This window comes from Meles meles, chromosome 15, assembly GCF_922984935.1.
Source record: "Meles meles chromosome 15, mMelMel3.1 paternal haplotype, whole genome shotgun sequence".
NCBI classification, from domain to species: domain Eukaryota; kingdom Metazoa; phylum Chordata; class Mammalia; order Carnivora; family Mustelidae; genus Meles; species Meles meles.
The window spans coordinates 82,366,841-82,383,003 of record NC_060080.1 but is presented as its reverse complement, the minus strand read 5'-3'; the positions used below and the strand labels follow the sequence as shown (position 1 = coordinate 82,383,003).

At 42.8% G+C, this 16,163-nt stretch overlaps 1 protein-coding gene across 1 annotated transcript; it reads left to right on the top strand.

Moving 5' to 3' along the window:
- The first annotated feature begins 243 nt into the window (after positions 1–243).
- VSX1 (visual system homeobox 1) lies at positions 244–6,035 on the top strand. The gene is made up of 5 exons (XM_045978606.1): positions 244–658; positions 2,722–2,800; positions 3,219–3,342; positions 4,334–4,514; positions 5,749–6,035. The coding sequence occupies exons 1-5, from the start codon at positions 244–246 to the stop codon at positions 6,033–6,035; spliced, it is 1,086 nt and encodes a 361-aa protein (XP_045834562.1).
- Positions 6,036–16,163: the final 10,128 nt, after the last annotated feature.

Below are 16,163 nucleotides of genomic sequence, written 5' to 3'. Positions count from 1 at the left end.
GAGAGGAGAGAGAAGGAGGTGATTGAGGGGACTGCAGCTGGGAGGGCGGCGACCGAGGGAAGGGAAACTTGTGGCGTCCCCATCTCGCGGGGTCCGGGGCGATGACGCGTCCGCGACCCACTGATTGGACCCTCCTGGCCTTCCGCGCCCGACGGGGTGTCCAGCAGTATAAAGCGTCCTCTGAGCTGCGCCCGCTCAGCAAACGGGACCTAGTGAGGGTCAAGTCTCGCCCACTGAGAAACAATGACCTACCAGGACGCGCTTTCCGACGGGCGCTCCAGGAGCAGGGCGCTGGTGCCTGGCGGCTCACCTAGTGTTCCGCGGCCCCGCGGCTTCGCCATCACAGACCTGCTGGGCCTGGAGGCTGAGGTGCCCGCGCCTGCCGACCCGGGGCCAGGATCTGGTTGCGAGACCTCCCTGGCCGCACCCTGCACGGGTCCGGGTGTCAGGAGCTCCTGCCTGGCGCGCGGGGCCCTCCCAGTGGGGCTCGGCCTTCTCTGCGGCTTCGGCGCGCAGCCTCCTCGGGCGCCCTGCCTGCTCCTAGCCGACGTGCCCTTTCTGCCACCCGGAGCGCCCGAGTCCGCTGTCCAGCAAGCCCCAGGTGGTCCGCCTCCCCACTTCAGCAGCCAGAAGAGCAGCGAGAGCGTCTCGACGTCCGGTAATCAGGCCAGCCCATCCGGGTCTTGCCCCTGTTTCCTCCGGTTTGGGGCAGTGCAGGGGTAATTCACCATAACCTCACTGAGCCCCTATTCCCAGCGTCCCGGATCTAAGGGAAGTCGGGCCGTGGTCCCGTCGGAAGAGGCGTATTCTCTCAGTCTCGATCCCTGCCCCTTGCCTCTTCCTAAATCCCTGCCTCTTCTCCGGGATCCAGTCCCGCAGCACAGCGGATATCACCACCACCCGGTTCTCGACCTACCCTGGGGGTCTCGGCAACCAAGCAGCGGTCTCCTGAGGGTTTTTCCTCAGCGCCCGACGCGAGTCTCGGTCTCTACGAACGGCATAGGTCAGTGAGGCCCGGGCGTGCTTGTTCATCACCTGCACAGAACCCAGTACCCTGCGTGCGCTCAAAGGTTTGCTGGATTAAAGATTGAATAGCGCGCGGCCTTGAGGCCTGGAACTGTCCGCTTTCTGGGGTGCTGAAAAGGGAATCTAGGTACCGCGTTTTTCACCTTATGCTGCCTTCCCTCCTTCCCACACGCGAGAAAGGAACTAAAGTCGCCAATTTCGTTGCGCTGTGCTCAGCATTTTGTTCCGAGCCCAGTTATTTCCTCAAAGAAGTTGAGGCGGAATATGGGGAAAAAGAAAGAGGCAAAAAGAAAAAAAAAGAGAGGTCTGGGGTGTGGGTGGAAGAAAACAGAGAATTGTATTAGAAAACGTGGACTGAGAGAAACTGTGTAGAGCCTAAAGCTGAGCATCCAGGCAGCCAAGGCAAAAGAGTACATTGAGTCTTCACTGATAATAAAAGTAACAAAATAATAAAACTAAACATGACAGATCAGCAGGCAAGCAAACTTTCATTTTGCTTTTTTTTTTAAAAAGGTGTATTAGTAGGTCTCTCTGTAAAATAAAACAAACCATTATATTAGTAATTTCACTAAAAATTTCAGAAACCACCTTCATAGGATGAGTTTTTTTCCTTCTGAGCACTGGTAAAATGAAAGACAAAATATGACTAGATTGTGTCAAGAATGAGTTTCCTGGATCCCACTTGCAGAGATTCAGAATTGGTATATCAAGGCAGGGAGTGCAGTTCTGACAAGGTTTCTAATGTCAAACCTTGGCCCCCACCCCTGGTTAGAGAAATGTTGATGTATTGGTTAAGAGGAGGGGTTGGAGGTAGAAAGAAGTGAATGAATTTGGGAGTTGGGAGTTAAGTGGTGGTAGAGAGTGCCATTAACAGCTACGTAGCTTCACACAGTCTTCATACAATACTTCACCATGTACAACCTGTGTGATCTTGGGCAAGTTACTTAATCTCTCTGCACCTCAGCTTCCTCATCTGTAAAAATAGGACAATACTAGCAGCTCCCCTGAAGTTCTTTTATTTTATGAAGAATAACTGTGATAATTCATGGACAATGCTAAGGAGAGTGCCTGGAATACAGTAAGTGCTAACAATGCTAGTGTGTATTAATAAATATTAACATTCCCCAGCAGAATCATAACTTCAATCTTCATAGTAGATCTAAAGAAAGTGAAAAATATGCTCACTTTTTTCTGGGGCTCCTGGGTGGCTCAGTGGGTTAAGCCTCTGCCTTCGGCTCAGGTCATGATCCCAGGGTCCTGGGATGGAGCCCCACATCGGGCTCTCTGCTCAGCAGGGAGCCTGCTTCCCCCTCTCCCTCTGCCTGCCTCTCTGCCTACTTGTGACCTCTGTCTGTCAAATAAATAAACAAAATCTTTTAAATTAAAAAAAAGAAAAATATGCTCGCTTTTAAAAAAAAGACTTATTAATTTATTTGAGAGACTGCATGCATAAGTGGGGGATGGAGAGGGAGAGAGAATCTCAAGCAGACTCCATGCTGAGCATGGAGCTTAACTTGGGGCTCAGTTTTATAACCCTGAGATCGTTACCTGAGCTGAAACCAAGAGTGGGAGACTTGACTGACTGTGCCACGCAGGTGCTCTGAAAAAATAGGCTCACCTTTAAAAATAGGTTTTTTTTTCAATAAAAGGTAATGTGCTCACCTTTAAAATCTTCTCTTTCTCCTGTGCTTACAGATGAGGACAGCCCATCTGAAGATAGGAGTGGCCTGAAACTGTCCCCCACTCCTAGCAAGAGGAAGAAGAGGCGGCACAGGTATATAACCAGGCTGTCTTCCCTGACCCTTTACTTAGGACACAGAATCTGAGAATCTATGGTGCTGCATTATGGCAGGCCCTGTGGCCTCTTTGTTGACACATAATAGCTATTTGGGAACATAATTCTGTTATTCACAGGAGGCTGCAGGATAATCTTTGTAGCATTTTAAAGACACAATTTTGTGGACCTTTAAAATAGATCTTAGAATGAGTTGATAGAATTCATCAAGGAGGAAAAAATATGTTAAAGAACTTCTGGACTTTCCAGAGGCCAATCATTTAGAGGTGGGATATCCAGTTATCATGAGGTGACCTTTTAAGGTGTGGAAAGGCAGGCACGGGGTCTTCTACATCTGGGAAGCCTGGCAGCCTCCTGTGGACATGCACTTACACATGTGCTTTGGGTCTCCCTACAGGACTGTTTTCACTGCCCACCAGCTGGAAGAGCTGGAGAAGGCATTCAGCGAGGCCCACTACCCTGATGTGTATGCCCGGGAAATGCTGGCCGTGAAAACTGAGCTTCCGGAAGACCGAATACAGGTGTCTGGTGTCCCCTTTCTCTTTCGCAAAGACGTCACAGAGAACATGCTTTTTTCACATACACACAGGCACCTCTAAACAACCCCACATGTTTCCCTTGACACACAAACCGAAGCTCACTTAGCTGCAGGTACCACAATGCTAGAGCCATTCTGTGTGTTTATTCCAAGAAGATAGCACCCGTAACCCTAATGTCTTTTTCCTTTTATTAATTAATTCCTTAAAATTACACAATAATCTGTGCTGCAACTAAAAACTACATATTTAGTTATATCTATCTATAACTCTATTTATCTATCTATCATTTATCTATCATCTCTTTGACTATCATTCCCTGAGAGAAACCAACATAAATAGCCTGTTGTAACCTTTCGGCATACCATCTCTGTCATATATATTTGGCCCTGAATATGTTTACAAGTGTATACCTATAGATATATGTATATTTACACACATGGAATTTTTTTCTTTGTTTATACAAAAAGGCGTTGTGTTATACTTCTTAGCCTCTTTGCTTGACAACACATTTTGGACACTTCCCCAGGTCAGAAGATATGTCACTCTTTTTTTTTTTTTTAACAGCTAATCATTGTTCCTTATTGTTTTCTTTATTAAGATAATATTTTCCCGGAGAAATTTCACCAACAAACCAACAACCTAACATTAAAAGGGACGATTGCCATGATGAACTCTTTCCAACCAATGAGAAAAATCAGGAAACATAATAGTCCACTTCTTTACACGACATGGGAAATAATACTTTGGTTTTACTTTTGTCATTCCTGGCTCTCTGGAAAACCTTAGTGGAAAGTGACTGCATATTAGTCCCTGTGAGTTTTGATGAATAGTAGACACACAGCTCCTTAAGGTCTGGGATTTGAACCACTAGTTGGCTGTTTTTAGGACTCCCTGCTAAGGGACACTTAAGAGCATCCTCTTTACTGTGTCTCCTCCTGTATGCTCTTCTGCTTCCTGTCTTGCCTCACATCAGGTCTGGTTTCAAAACCGGAGGGCCAAGTGGCGGAAGCGGGAGAAGCGTTGGGGTAGAAGCAGCGTGATGGCTGAGTACGGCCTTTATGGGGCCATGGTACGACACTGCATCCCACTGCCAGACTCCGTCCTCAACTCCACCGAGGGTGGCCTGGTTGGTTCCTGTGCACCCTGGCTCTTGGGTAAGGAAGAGAACCCTGCAGCCAACAAGAGGGCCAGAAATGCTAGGGGAGGGGCCAGGGTTCCCTGAAGGGCAGCCATTTGCCAAGCCAGTCAACATCCATTTACTCAGTTTTGAGTCTAGAATATCACATTGATTTTAATTAATTCCAAGGCTGAAACTATGGTCAGCAGAATTATTTTTCATCAGAACTGTGTAGGCAGTGTGTGGAAAGGTCACATCAGTTCTTGGTTCTAAAAGTGGAATGATATACTTGTAATATGTGAAATATGTTTCAAAACTGTTGAGTGCTATTACAATGTTTGGAAACCATACAATGTAGAGCTCATGGCAATAGGAATGAGGATAGTGCTAAGCAGAGAAATCTGTAGGTGATTAACCCCCTACATACAAGAAGGTTTGGGGTCTGAGTCCTAGTTCTGCCATTAACAACTTGCTTTTTTCTGTCTCATAGACAGAACAGTCTACTCAAGAGAGGTCCAAGCTTTGGGACTGGGCATTCTGTGTGTTTTCTGTACCAGAAACTAATGGGATCACACCTGAGAGGAATGAGTCACAAGATAGCCCGTGGGGCAGGGTGGGAGATTAGAATTAGGTGTGTGTGTGTGTGTGTGTGTGTGTGTGTGTGTGTGCGCGCGCGCGTGCGTGCGTGTGCGCCCGTGCGCAGTTGGGGGAAGGAGTTTTTTGTTTAGCAAACACTCATTTAGCCCCTAGGGTCATTCGGTCATTTGCTGTGGTGAGACTAGAGATAACAGTTGTAAATATGGCCTAGATTTTGCCCTCAAAGATTGAAGAGTCAGAGAGAATTTTGGGCTGGGAACCAAATCCACCCCTCTGAACTTCCACAAGCAGATCAGGTGTAGGGTGGTTGTACTTACTGGTATCTGCTGACCTGTGGCCACAACAAAGTGGGCCCAGTGCTGCCAGACATATTACTTTCAGAAAAGCTGAAGTCTGGCCTTTGATGTGCCATCTCCTGATTTCAAAACATTGGCAACACTTAAATTAAGAGAAAATCATTTTAATACCTTTGCTTGCTGCACCCCAAAGGCAGACATCAGATTTTAACACCTAATGGGGTTAGTTACCTACTTGGCATCCTTAAAGACCCCAGAGACAGGCACTGATGAGGGCACTTCTAATGGAATTTAGAGAACAATGACCAGGAAAAGATTTACAAAATTGCTGAATTTGGAGATATCTATTTTTTATTTTTTCTCTTCTTTTTTTGGAAGGGATGCATAAGAAATCCACAGGAATAATAAGGAAACCGGGAAATGAAGAAAAGCTGACAGGACTCTGGGATTCAGACCACCTCCAGAAAGGTTCTAGCCCAAGACTGGCAGGATCCCAGAGAGGCTCAGATGAAGCCCGCCCTGAGAATGGGTTGGAAGATGTGGCTATTGATCTTTCCAGCTCTTCTCGGCAGGGGATTGAGAAAGCACACCAGGGCACCAGTGCCCTAGGATGCTTAGACTCCTCCAGGCTGGAGGGGCTCCAGCCAGGAAAGGTAGGAGCCTGATGAGGCCCACAGGACCCACCCTCAAAGGGTGGGCAATGTGTTCATCCCTCATGGCATTTTCCACAAGACAGAAGTTGTCTAAGACCAGTACTCTCAGCTGGACTTTCTTCTTCCAGTGTCAGGATACAATGCAATGCCACTTGCTTTAAGAGGACAAAGCGATGGCTTACATTTTACTCTAGATGGAAACCATTCCTTAAAGGCACTTGAACCAGTTAATTTCATGAAAAATTTTACATCTCTTTTATAGAACTTGAAGAGGGAGGATTTAAAGTTCAAAAAGCATATTTACTTCTGGGCCTCATTTTGAAATTTGGTTCAATATACTCTGTAGATTAGTAGGTGAGGTCTGATGTTCTTACTCTGAACTTGAAAATATAAATTTATTTAACCTCCGGAGAATCAAATGTCTTTAAAAATAGCAAAGAGCCCATACAGACATGAATGAATTAAAGTATCTTTACCTTACACTTGGCTTTGGACATTTTGATTTTCTTGTTAGGGAATACTTTTGTATTATCCTGAGTGTCATTTGATAGGCTGTATACATTGGAACTCATAAGTAAGAAAGAAAGCCATACTTTTCCTTCCCTTCTGAAATATCATGGGACCATGTTTAAATAATTTTTCAATATCTGTAAGCAATGTTTTTTTTAATGTTTTTTTATTTTTTCCATTTTATTTATTTTTTCAGCGTAATAGTATTCATTCTTTTTGCACAACACCCAGTGCTCCATGCAAAACGTGCCCTCCCCATTACCCACCACCTGTTCCCCCAACCTCCCACCCCTGACCCTTCAAAACCCTCAGGTTGCCCCAACCTCCCACCCCTGACCCTTCAAAACCCTCAGGTTGTTTTTCAGAGTCCATAGTCTCTTATGGTTCGCCTCCCCTCCCCAATGTCCATAGCCCGCTCCCCCTCTCCCAATCCCATCTCCCCCCAGCAACCCCCAGTTTGTTTTGTGAGATTAAGAGTCATTTATGATTTGTCTCCCTCCCAATCCCGTCTTGTTTCATTTATTCTTTTCCTATCCCCCTAACCCCCCATGTTGCTTCTCCATGTCCTCATATCAGGGAGATCATATGATAGTTGTCTTTCTCCGATTGACTTATTTCACTAAGCATGATACGCTCTAGTTCCATCCATGTCGTTGCAAATGGCAAGATTTCATTTCTTTTGATGGCTGCATAGCATTCCATTGTTGTAAGCAATGTTTTAAAGACAGATGAGTCTTCTTGGTCTTTTAAAATTTATGTTTGAAAGCAACTTGGATTTCATGAATGTTTTCTTTCCTGTATTTCTTTTGCCACTAATTTATTTTTTAAGAATAAATGTTGTGTGGTGTGTTGCTTCTCAGGGTGCTCCTTCTGTTACATGTGTATGCAATGCCACTATCACTGATTCCCTAAAGAAGCTCCTCCCCACTCCAGCCCCTTTGGCCCTTTTCTTTTTCTTTTTTTTTTTTTTTTAAAGATTTTATTTATTTATTTGACAGAGAGAGAGATCACAAGTAGGCAGAGAGGCAGGCAGAGAGAGAGGAGGAAGCAGGCTCCCTGCGGAGCAGAGAGCCCGATGCGGGGGCTCGATCCCAGGACCCTGAGATAATGACCTGAGCCAAAGGCAGCAGCTTAATCCACTGAGCCACCCAGGCACCCCCCTTTTCTTTTTTTTAAAAGATTTTATTTATTTATTTGACAGACAGAGATCACAAGTAGTCAGAGAGGCAGGCGGGGGGCGGGGGGAAGCAGGCTCCCTCCTGAGCAGAGAGCCCAATGTGGGGCTCCATCTCAGGACCCTGAGATCATGACCTGAGCCGGAGGCAGAGGCTTAACCCACTGAGCCACCCAGATGCCCCTCCTTTGGCCCTTTTTAATCTCAGAATATCTTTAGGCTGTAGCATGTATCATGTGTAGCTTTGTAAACTCCCACTGGGTAGCAGCCAGGTCTAATTCACGTTTTATTATTTTATTTTACTACTTTATTTTATTTTTGAGAGAGAGAGTGCACACATGTGAGAGAGTGCCCTCATGTGAGAACTGGGGCAGAGAGGGGCAGAGGGAGAGGGAGAGGGAGAGGGAGAGAGAGAATCCAATAATCTCATGACCCTGAGATCATGACCTGAGTGAAAATCAAGAGTTAGATACTTAACAGACTGAGCCACCCAGCTGTCCTTAATTCACCTTTTAGAGTTCAAGTTCAGAGAGAGCTTAGATTCATGAGGCAGAAGTGTGAAGCTTCATGACAAAGCCAGAGTGGGGAAGGAAAGTGGGGATCCCCCATTTGAGAGGCCTTCTCTGGAAGTTGGTGCAGTCAGACTGGGTCTGTTTTTCCCATCTATCCAGATGATAAAACAGAGGCTCCCCTCCTTCGGTCTTTCTTATCCTAGCTAGTTCCATACTATCGTGAGAAGTAAATGTTACCTTTTCTTACGGTAGAAACAGAGAACCACGAGCACTACCTCCTTTTATTCATTCTGGCTCATAGAGAGCATTGCTGAATCCCGAGACTAAAGGGAGAAAGATCAGGTGTTGGCAAAGAACTCTAGAAATTATGTTCTAACTTTCCTGTCTAGAGGCACCAGACCATGCTCAAGCCAAATGGCCATGCTTGTTCTGGACCATCTTCTGCCTCACAGCTGGTTGTAAGATTCTTGCTTCCATCTCTCTTCCATCTCTAGGGTTGAGTTTCGGGGAGGGAGCTAGTAACCTGTGCAACCAACATACATCAAAGGTCTCCCACAAATGGACACATTTTCTGGAAAAATACATATTACTAACACTGACTCCAGAATAAGCATGAACTTTGAAAAATCACTAACCAAGAAAGTCATAAACATTTGTACTATAGACAGAAGTTCCTACCCCAGGAAAGCAAAGTGAATTTAGTATCATAAAAGTAAATTATTTAAAGATTTTATTAACAACTCAAACAATGAATATTAACATTCATTCAAGAAATACCTATTTCTTAAAAAAAACAAAACTTAGAATTAGGAATAGAGGATACTTATTTTAAAAAATAGCATCTTAGGGGCTCCTGGGTGGCTCAGTCCTTAAGCGTCTGCCTTTGGCTTGGGTCATGATTCCAGGGTCCTGGGATCGAGACCTGCATTGGGCTCCCTGCTTGGCTGGAAGCCTGCTTTCCCTCTCCCACTCTCCCTTCCCCGCTCCTGTTCCTGCTCTCTCTCTCTCTCTCTCTCTCTCACTGTCAAATAAATAAAATCTTTCAAAAGCCCCAAAACCAAAAAAACCCCACAAAAATAGCATCTTTCTCTCTCCCTCCCTCTCTCTCTCTCTATATATATATAATATATATGATTTTTATTTATTTATTTGACAGAGGGAGAGAGACCACAAGTAGGCAGAGAGGTAGGCAGAGAGAGAGGGGGAAGCAGGCTCCCTGCTGAGCAGATAGCCCAATGCAGGGCTCCATCCCAGGACCCTGAGATCATGACCTGAGCCAAAGGCAGAGGCTTAACCCACTGAGCCACCCAGGTGCCTCATATCTTAATATTTTGTAATGCATATATATATATACACACACACACACACACACACACACACACACACATACATACATGTATCTAAAAGCCCAGTCTTTGAGGTGGCTCTGTTACCTTCCTAACTGTGGATGCATTATATAAACTTTCTGATCTTTAAGTTTTTTCAGTCATAAAATGGGGATAATAATAGAACATTCTCATTTCTCCAGAAGATGAGATTAGAGGACATTAGTAATGTACTTAGCTCAGTTTCTGGCATGGCAGAGAAAAAGCAAAATAAATATAAGCTATTATATGACTATTAGTGGCGTTCCTATTAATATCAAGACTCAAATGAAAATACTTTCCACCATTATTTAACAACATGGGATCGACTAAGTACAGAATGGAAGAGTAACCTATTAGAATGCTCTGTGTATGCAACATTTAGGAAGAGTTCCAGGAACAAAGTGGGACAGACTTTTGGTCTTCTTTTGTATTTTCTAAATTTCATAAAATTAGTATGTAAAAATAAAATTAATTTGTTAGTATTATTAAAATAGTAATACCTCTTTTTCAGTTTAGAGCTAAATTCACACTGGACAAAAACTCTTGAAAATACAGTGTGAAAACTTTTTATGATGAAAAGTCTGTACTCTGCTCACATTTCTTGTCTGGTTCTTGGAAGTGCCAATTTGATAACGAAGAGACAAGCAGGCATTTTACACAGAGTCTTCTCAAACCCTTGCTGAAAGTATGCAGTAGGTCAAAGTGAAATCTGAGCACAGACTGACAACAGGACTAAATCATTCCAGCTTTCAAAATTGCTTACTGGCTAAAATGTGGCTGTAAAATCTCAAAAGGAGATTGTAAAAAATTACAATTTTAGCAAGGCCAATTTAAAAAGATTCCTCATATGTCACATCCCCAGAATCACACTCCCAGCTCGCTTTCAGCAGCAGGAGGCAACACATCAGTGCATGAGAAATTTCATGAGCTCAGGAGATATTTCCAGAAATGACATTTGAACAAGATGTGGAAATCACTGTTGTTTCCTTTGGTTTAGCAGTATAAATATAATAAAATATCCACACACAATATATATATTTCTGAACCACTTAAGAGGAAGTTACATATATCATCTGCCTCTTTATCTCTTTTTTTCCAGGCTCATTGTGATATAATTGACAAAGCCCATTGTGTAAATCTAAGGTGTACAGTCTGATGATTTGATACATGTGTATATCGCAAAATGTTTACTGCAATAGGTGAGTTAACACATCTTTCACCTCACAGCATTACCATTTGTTGTTACGGAGAAAACATTAAAATGCTACTTTCATAGCTACTTTAAAGAACACAGTGTGGTAACTATGGTCACCTTGCTGACGTTAGATTCCCCCAGAATTTATCTTATAACTGAAAGTTTGTACCTTTTGACCAATAACTACACATTCCCCCACTCCTCTGCCCTGGCAATCACTGTTCTACTCTGTTTCTATGGGTTTCACATTTTCAGATTCCTCATAAGTGAAATTGTAGTTTTTGTCCTTCTCTGTGTTAGAAGGTCCTTGGGAGCTTCCTAGGTGAAACCTGAAATCTGTATGGGACTGTATGTGGAGGGTAGGGAGACATGGACAAAAGAGGCAGGCACTCCAGGTTGGTAGGTGGCAGTTCTAATAGCAAAAGGAACACACATACAAGGCTTGTCTTGGGTGGCAGCAAGATAAGTAGATTTCTGCACCTGCCTGCCAGATCTTAAAAGTTTTTACAGAGGTCTTAAGTGTGTTCAGTCACATATACTGGTCAGATGGTTTTAGGACCACATTGACTTTCTCAAGTTTGTGTCCTTAGCGAAGCCCTGGAAGTGGAAAAGGCAATGGAATGCACATTCTAAGAAAAGGGGAGGGGTTGAGCAACCTCTGATTATCATGGTCCAGTTCATGGGCGAACTGGCAGTCATATCTTCTGGATGACGTCCTCTAGCAGTCAGTCTGACTTACTTCACTTAGCATAAAACTCTCATGGTCCACCCATACTGTTGCAAATGACAGGATTTTCTTCTTTGTATGGCTGAATAATATTCCATTATATATTCATAAATTAGACATATAATACATTTATCTCACATATATTTATCAATCATATGTATATATCTCACTTTTTTTTTTATCCATTTATCTGTCAGTAGACACTTAGGTCGCTTCCATGTCTTGGCTATTGTAAATAATACTGCAGTGAACAGGGGGATGCAGATATCTTCTCAAGGTACTGATTTCATTTCCTTTGGATCTACCCCCAGAAGTGAGATTGCTGGATCATATGATAGTTCTGTTTTTAATTTTTTAAAAGCACTTCCATACTTTTTTCCATTGTGCCTGTACCTGCTTCTGTATCTCTTAAAGCTGTGTGTATTTCCTAAGAAAAAGGACCTTCTTTTACATAACGTGACTAGTTATAGACTTCAGAAAATCTACATCAATGCTTTGAATGTGAACATAATATTTAAACCTGAATAGACTACAGTATTTCTAAATCTAAATCCTATACTTTTATCTAATACAATATAGTATCAATTAAATACAATAGCTTAATACTGCATTAAATACAGTATTATAATCTGAACATGACATTTTATCTACTATACACTGTATGATTATAATATTCTAAATCTGAAAAAAAATACAGATTTCTAAATCTGGACAGAAGCCTCTTATCTAATTCCCCAGTCACATTTCAATTTTGACAATTGGTTCAGTAATGTCTTTTATAGCAATTTCCTTTTTCTTTACAGAATCCATCTAGAATCATGTATTACATTTAGTTGTCATTTCCCTTCAATCTGGAACATTCCTCAGCCTTTCTTTGTCTTGCATGACATTGATATTTCTGAAGCACACAGATCAATTATTTTATAAGATGCCCTCTCTGGGTGTGTTTAATGTATCTTTGTGATTAGATGTCAGGTTATACAGGAATATCTCTTATGTGAACAGCTGAAAGGATTAGAAGATGGCTGAGTGGAAAGTTTGAGGGTGAGAGGAAGGAGAGCAGAGTCTCCTGTTACCTGCTATACATCCTCCTGCATTATCTGAGTTTTTAGCAGTGACATATAATTATTTGAAAACAATTTTTTAAAGATTTTATTTTTAAGTAACCTCTTCATCCCGCATGGGGTTCCAACTTACAACCCCGAGATCAAGAGCCACATGCTCCCTGGCTGAGCCAGCCAGGTGCCCTAACAATTTTTTAAAATAAGGGAAACTTATGTTGGAAGGCACATATTTTGGAGGTAGGCAGGCATGCTAATTGTTTTCCAAATCCTTTGAGGAAGTCAAATTGGTGGAAAGGCTATGTATGATCTGGGGAAGAATCCTTTCAGTCTAGAAGGATAAATCACTTCCCATCTACTCAGGCACTTAGAAATTCTTGCAGGTGGTGTCCTACGAATTTAAATTGTAAGTATTTTGAAGGTTGAGAGACTTAGACTTTCTGCTCTGCATTTCCATATTGCTGAGTTCATGCTGGGCAAATAATGACAGCTAATGAACTCTGGGCCATTGGTTCTGATACTGATTTTGAGATTCTTTGGCCTCACTTTGGACTCTGAGTAGGGGCTGCAAAGTCTTTTCAGAATTCTGGGAATGAGAAAAGGCTTTGTAATGGGTGTGACGATTTCCCTAGCAGCTCTAGGAAGATGTGCCTCTCCAAGAATTGTGAAATACTCTATTTCCCAATTTTACATTTGGTTCATCTGGGTCCCTATTTATGGGATTTTATGGGGTAGCACACAAGTTGCTTCAAACCCTGTTTTGGTGCTTGATCCCCTTTAGCTACACGCTCTAATGCTGCTAAATTTTCCTTCTTTGGGCAATTTCTTTTCTTTTCTTTTTTTTTCTGTTTTCTCAGTTTTTTTTAAATTTAATTTTTTTTATTCTTTGGGCAATTTCTTATGCAGCTTTTTTCTCCCTAGTAAGCATGCCAATTTCCCTTTGTTATCACTGAGAATCCCTCTTCCAGACTCCCTACTTGTAGGCCTCCCAGATATGCAAATGTTCAACAACCTTAGAATGAAGACAACACCTCCCAGGTTTGCCATATTCTTTCCCACATCTGGCACCTGGTTGAGAAGAGTAAAATGGTATTCATGACATCTGGGTCCAATGTACAGATGTAGAAAGCTGCTCTTTCAGAAACATCTCTCCATATTAAAGGGCTTTGTCCATCATTCTGAAGTCCTTCATACCAGTTATGTATCAGGAGGGAACTGTAGATTCCCATGGCACTATTCTCACTTTTTTGGACACCCTCTCTCCTTAAAAGTTCATCTAAGGCTGGCTGCCTTTTCTCTCTTCCTTCCATGGAAAGGAAAAATGGAAAGAAAGAAAGAAAGAAGGAAGGAAGGAAAGAAAAGGCAGGAAGGAACAAAAAACACATGAACATCAGGCGTTTACACACTGGTGCCCCCTGTTGGCAAGCGCTTGATATGCTTTTGCCTTGTTTTTAGCTTAGTATCCATCTAAATTCACAGTTTGAACATTTTTGTGAAGGAATTTCTGTTGTTCTACCTCCATTTTTCCAGGTTGCCCTCCAAATCACCAAGCTGTGACAGTCTTCTCATTAACTGCTGATCTTTGAAATGTCTCTGTCATCATTGTCCTGTTAGCCACCTTGCTGGTCTGTGGTTCAGCCTCACTTACCGTTTTAGGACTTCTCTTTCACTCCCTTCCACCCAAGGCCGCCTGCATTACCTCTTTTCTCTTTCCCTCTTCAACACAATGTCAGTTTTGCGCAATGACTAAAGTTGCACTAAATCCTGAGCAAAGGCACTAGGGATGCAGCTGAGTGTGGGAGGTGGGGAGATTCTGGGATCTCTTTACATATCATGGGCAGAGAGCATGTGAAGGGGCTGGAATTACATAAAAATGAATATTGCAAGAAGTGTGTGTTCACATGTGTGTGGGGTGGGGGACAGAAATCCATTTCTTTTGCCAAGTAATGCGATGAAGAGTCCTTTAAGAAATTTCTGATTGAGGGGCGCCTGGGTGGCTCAGTGGATTAAGCCGCTGCCTTCGGCTCAGGTCATGATCTCAGGGTCCTGGGATCGAGCCCCGCATCGGGCTCTCTGCTCGGCAGGGAGCCTGCTTCCCTCTCACTCTCTCTGCCTGCCTCTCTGCCTACTTGTGATCTCTCTCTGTGAAATAAATAAATAAAATCTTAAAAAAAAAAAAAGAAATTTCTGATTGAGATACTCCTGAGACACACATCACATATTCTTGAACATTTCTTACTCTGGCTGCATCAACTGGCTTTGCAAGTCTGGCTGCTGCATGGAGAGTCTCAGTCTCTTGCTTTCCATCTGGGCTTCTCAGACACTGAGGTATGGATCCTTCTTGGAATCCACCTGGTGCTCTCACCTGTGAGACTTGGAAGTGCCAAGAGCCACAACTCATGACCTGTGGTGGAGGGGGGTTGAATCCTCGTGAATGAATGTTCCCCTTTCCACTTCTGTGATGGGCAACTCTAATGTGCATCCCATAAAGAAACTTGAAGGTCTTGGTGGGACCCCAGCCCCAGTGGCCCACGGGGTGACTTGTTGGAGAATGGACCCTTGCTGTGGTGTCCCCTCCTTCCTCCTCTGTCTCCTGCTTCTCTGCCACCACTTCACTGCTTTCCAAGCCAAACCATGTGCTCACAAGACCTCAAGAGTCTCAAGTCGGGTGGGAAGGGGTAACATCTTAGTCATGACAGAATTATAGTGGAATCTGAAAGAGCTCTTACGATCTAAAAAATTCCATCTGCACACAAACTGGCTTTACTGAATTCGGTTTTGTAAACAAAGCTTGAATCCAAAAAACAGCCATTTTTGTCAGTCTAAATGATATCCAGTCATTGTCCCAAATTTTATGAGCTGTTTTTTGGGATTGTGTATACATGGCCTGAAAATTGTGAGGATTGATTTGTTAATTTCTCCCTGTATTTCTGTCAATTTTTACTTTATGCCTTTGCAGTTGTATTTTTAGATGTATATAAGTTAAGAATTCCTGAATTTTCCTGGTGACCATTTACCATTTTACCATTTTTTATTTTATTCTTGAATTTTCCTGGTGACCATTTACCATTTAAAAATTTCACCTTTTCTTTCTTTTGTTTCTTTTAAATGTGTTTCTCCTTTCTTTCTATAGCTCAGACTGCTCAGATTCTCTTATTTTACTTTCCCTGCTACTAGATTAGAAGTTGTGTTTCTATTTGTGGTTAATCTAGAAAATGTAACAGTCATATTTACTTAAATTTAAAACTTTTCCCAACCACGGGAAGGATTGTAGGATGCTACCCCCATCCACTTCTACACTCTTGTTGTTCAGGATTTTGTTTCCCTCTCTGATTCACTCCACCATGTAGACATTGCTGTTCCAGTTATATAGCTAATGATTGTTTTGATTTACCCACAAGTGCAACAACTTCCTTACGTATGGCCCTCTTGAATTTTAGGTCTTCATTTGGGGCTAATTTCTCTTTCTCCTGAAGGAATTCATTAGCGAGGGAGTCGAGTGGAGAACTCTATTAGTTTTTGTTTTGTACTTTGCACTTGTTCTTGAAAAATGATTTCACTAACTACACTATTCACAGTTGACAATTATTTTCC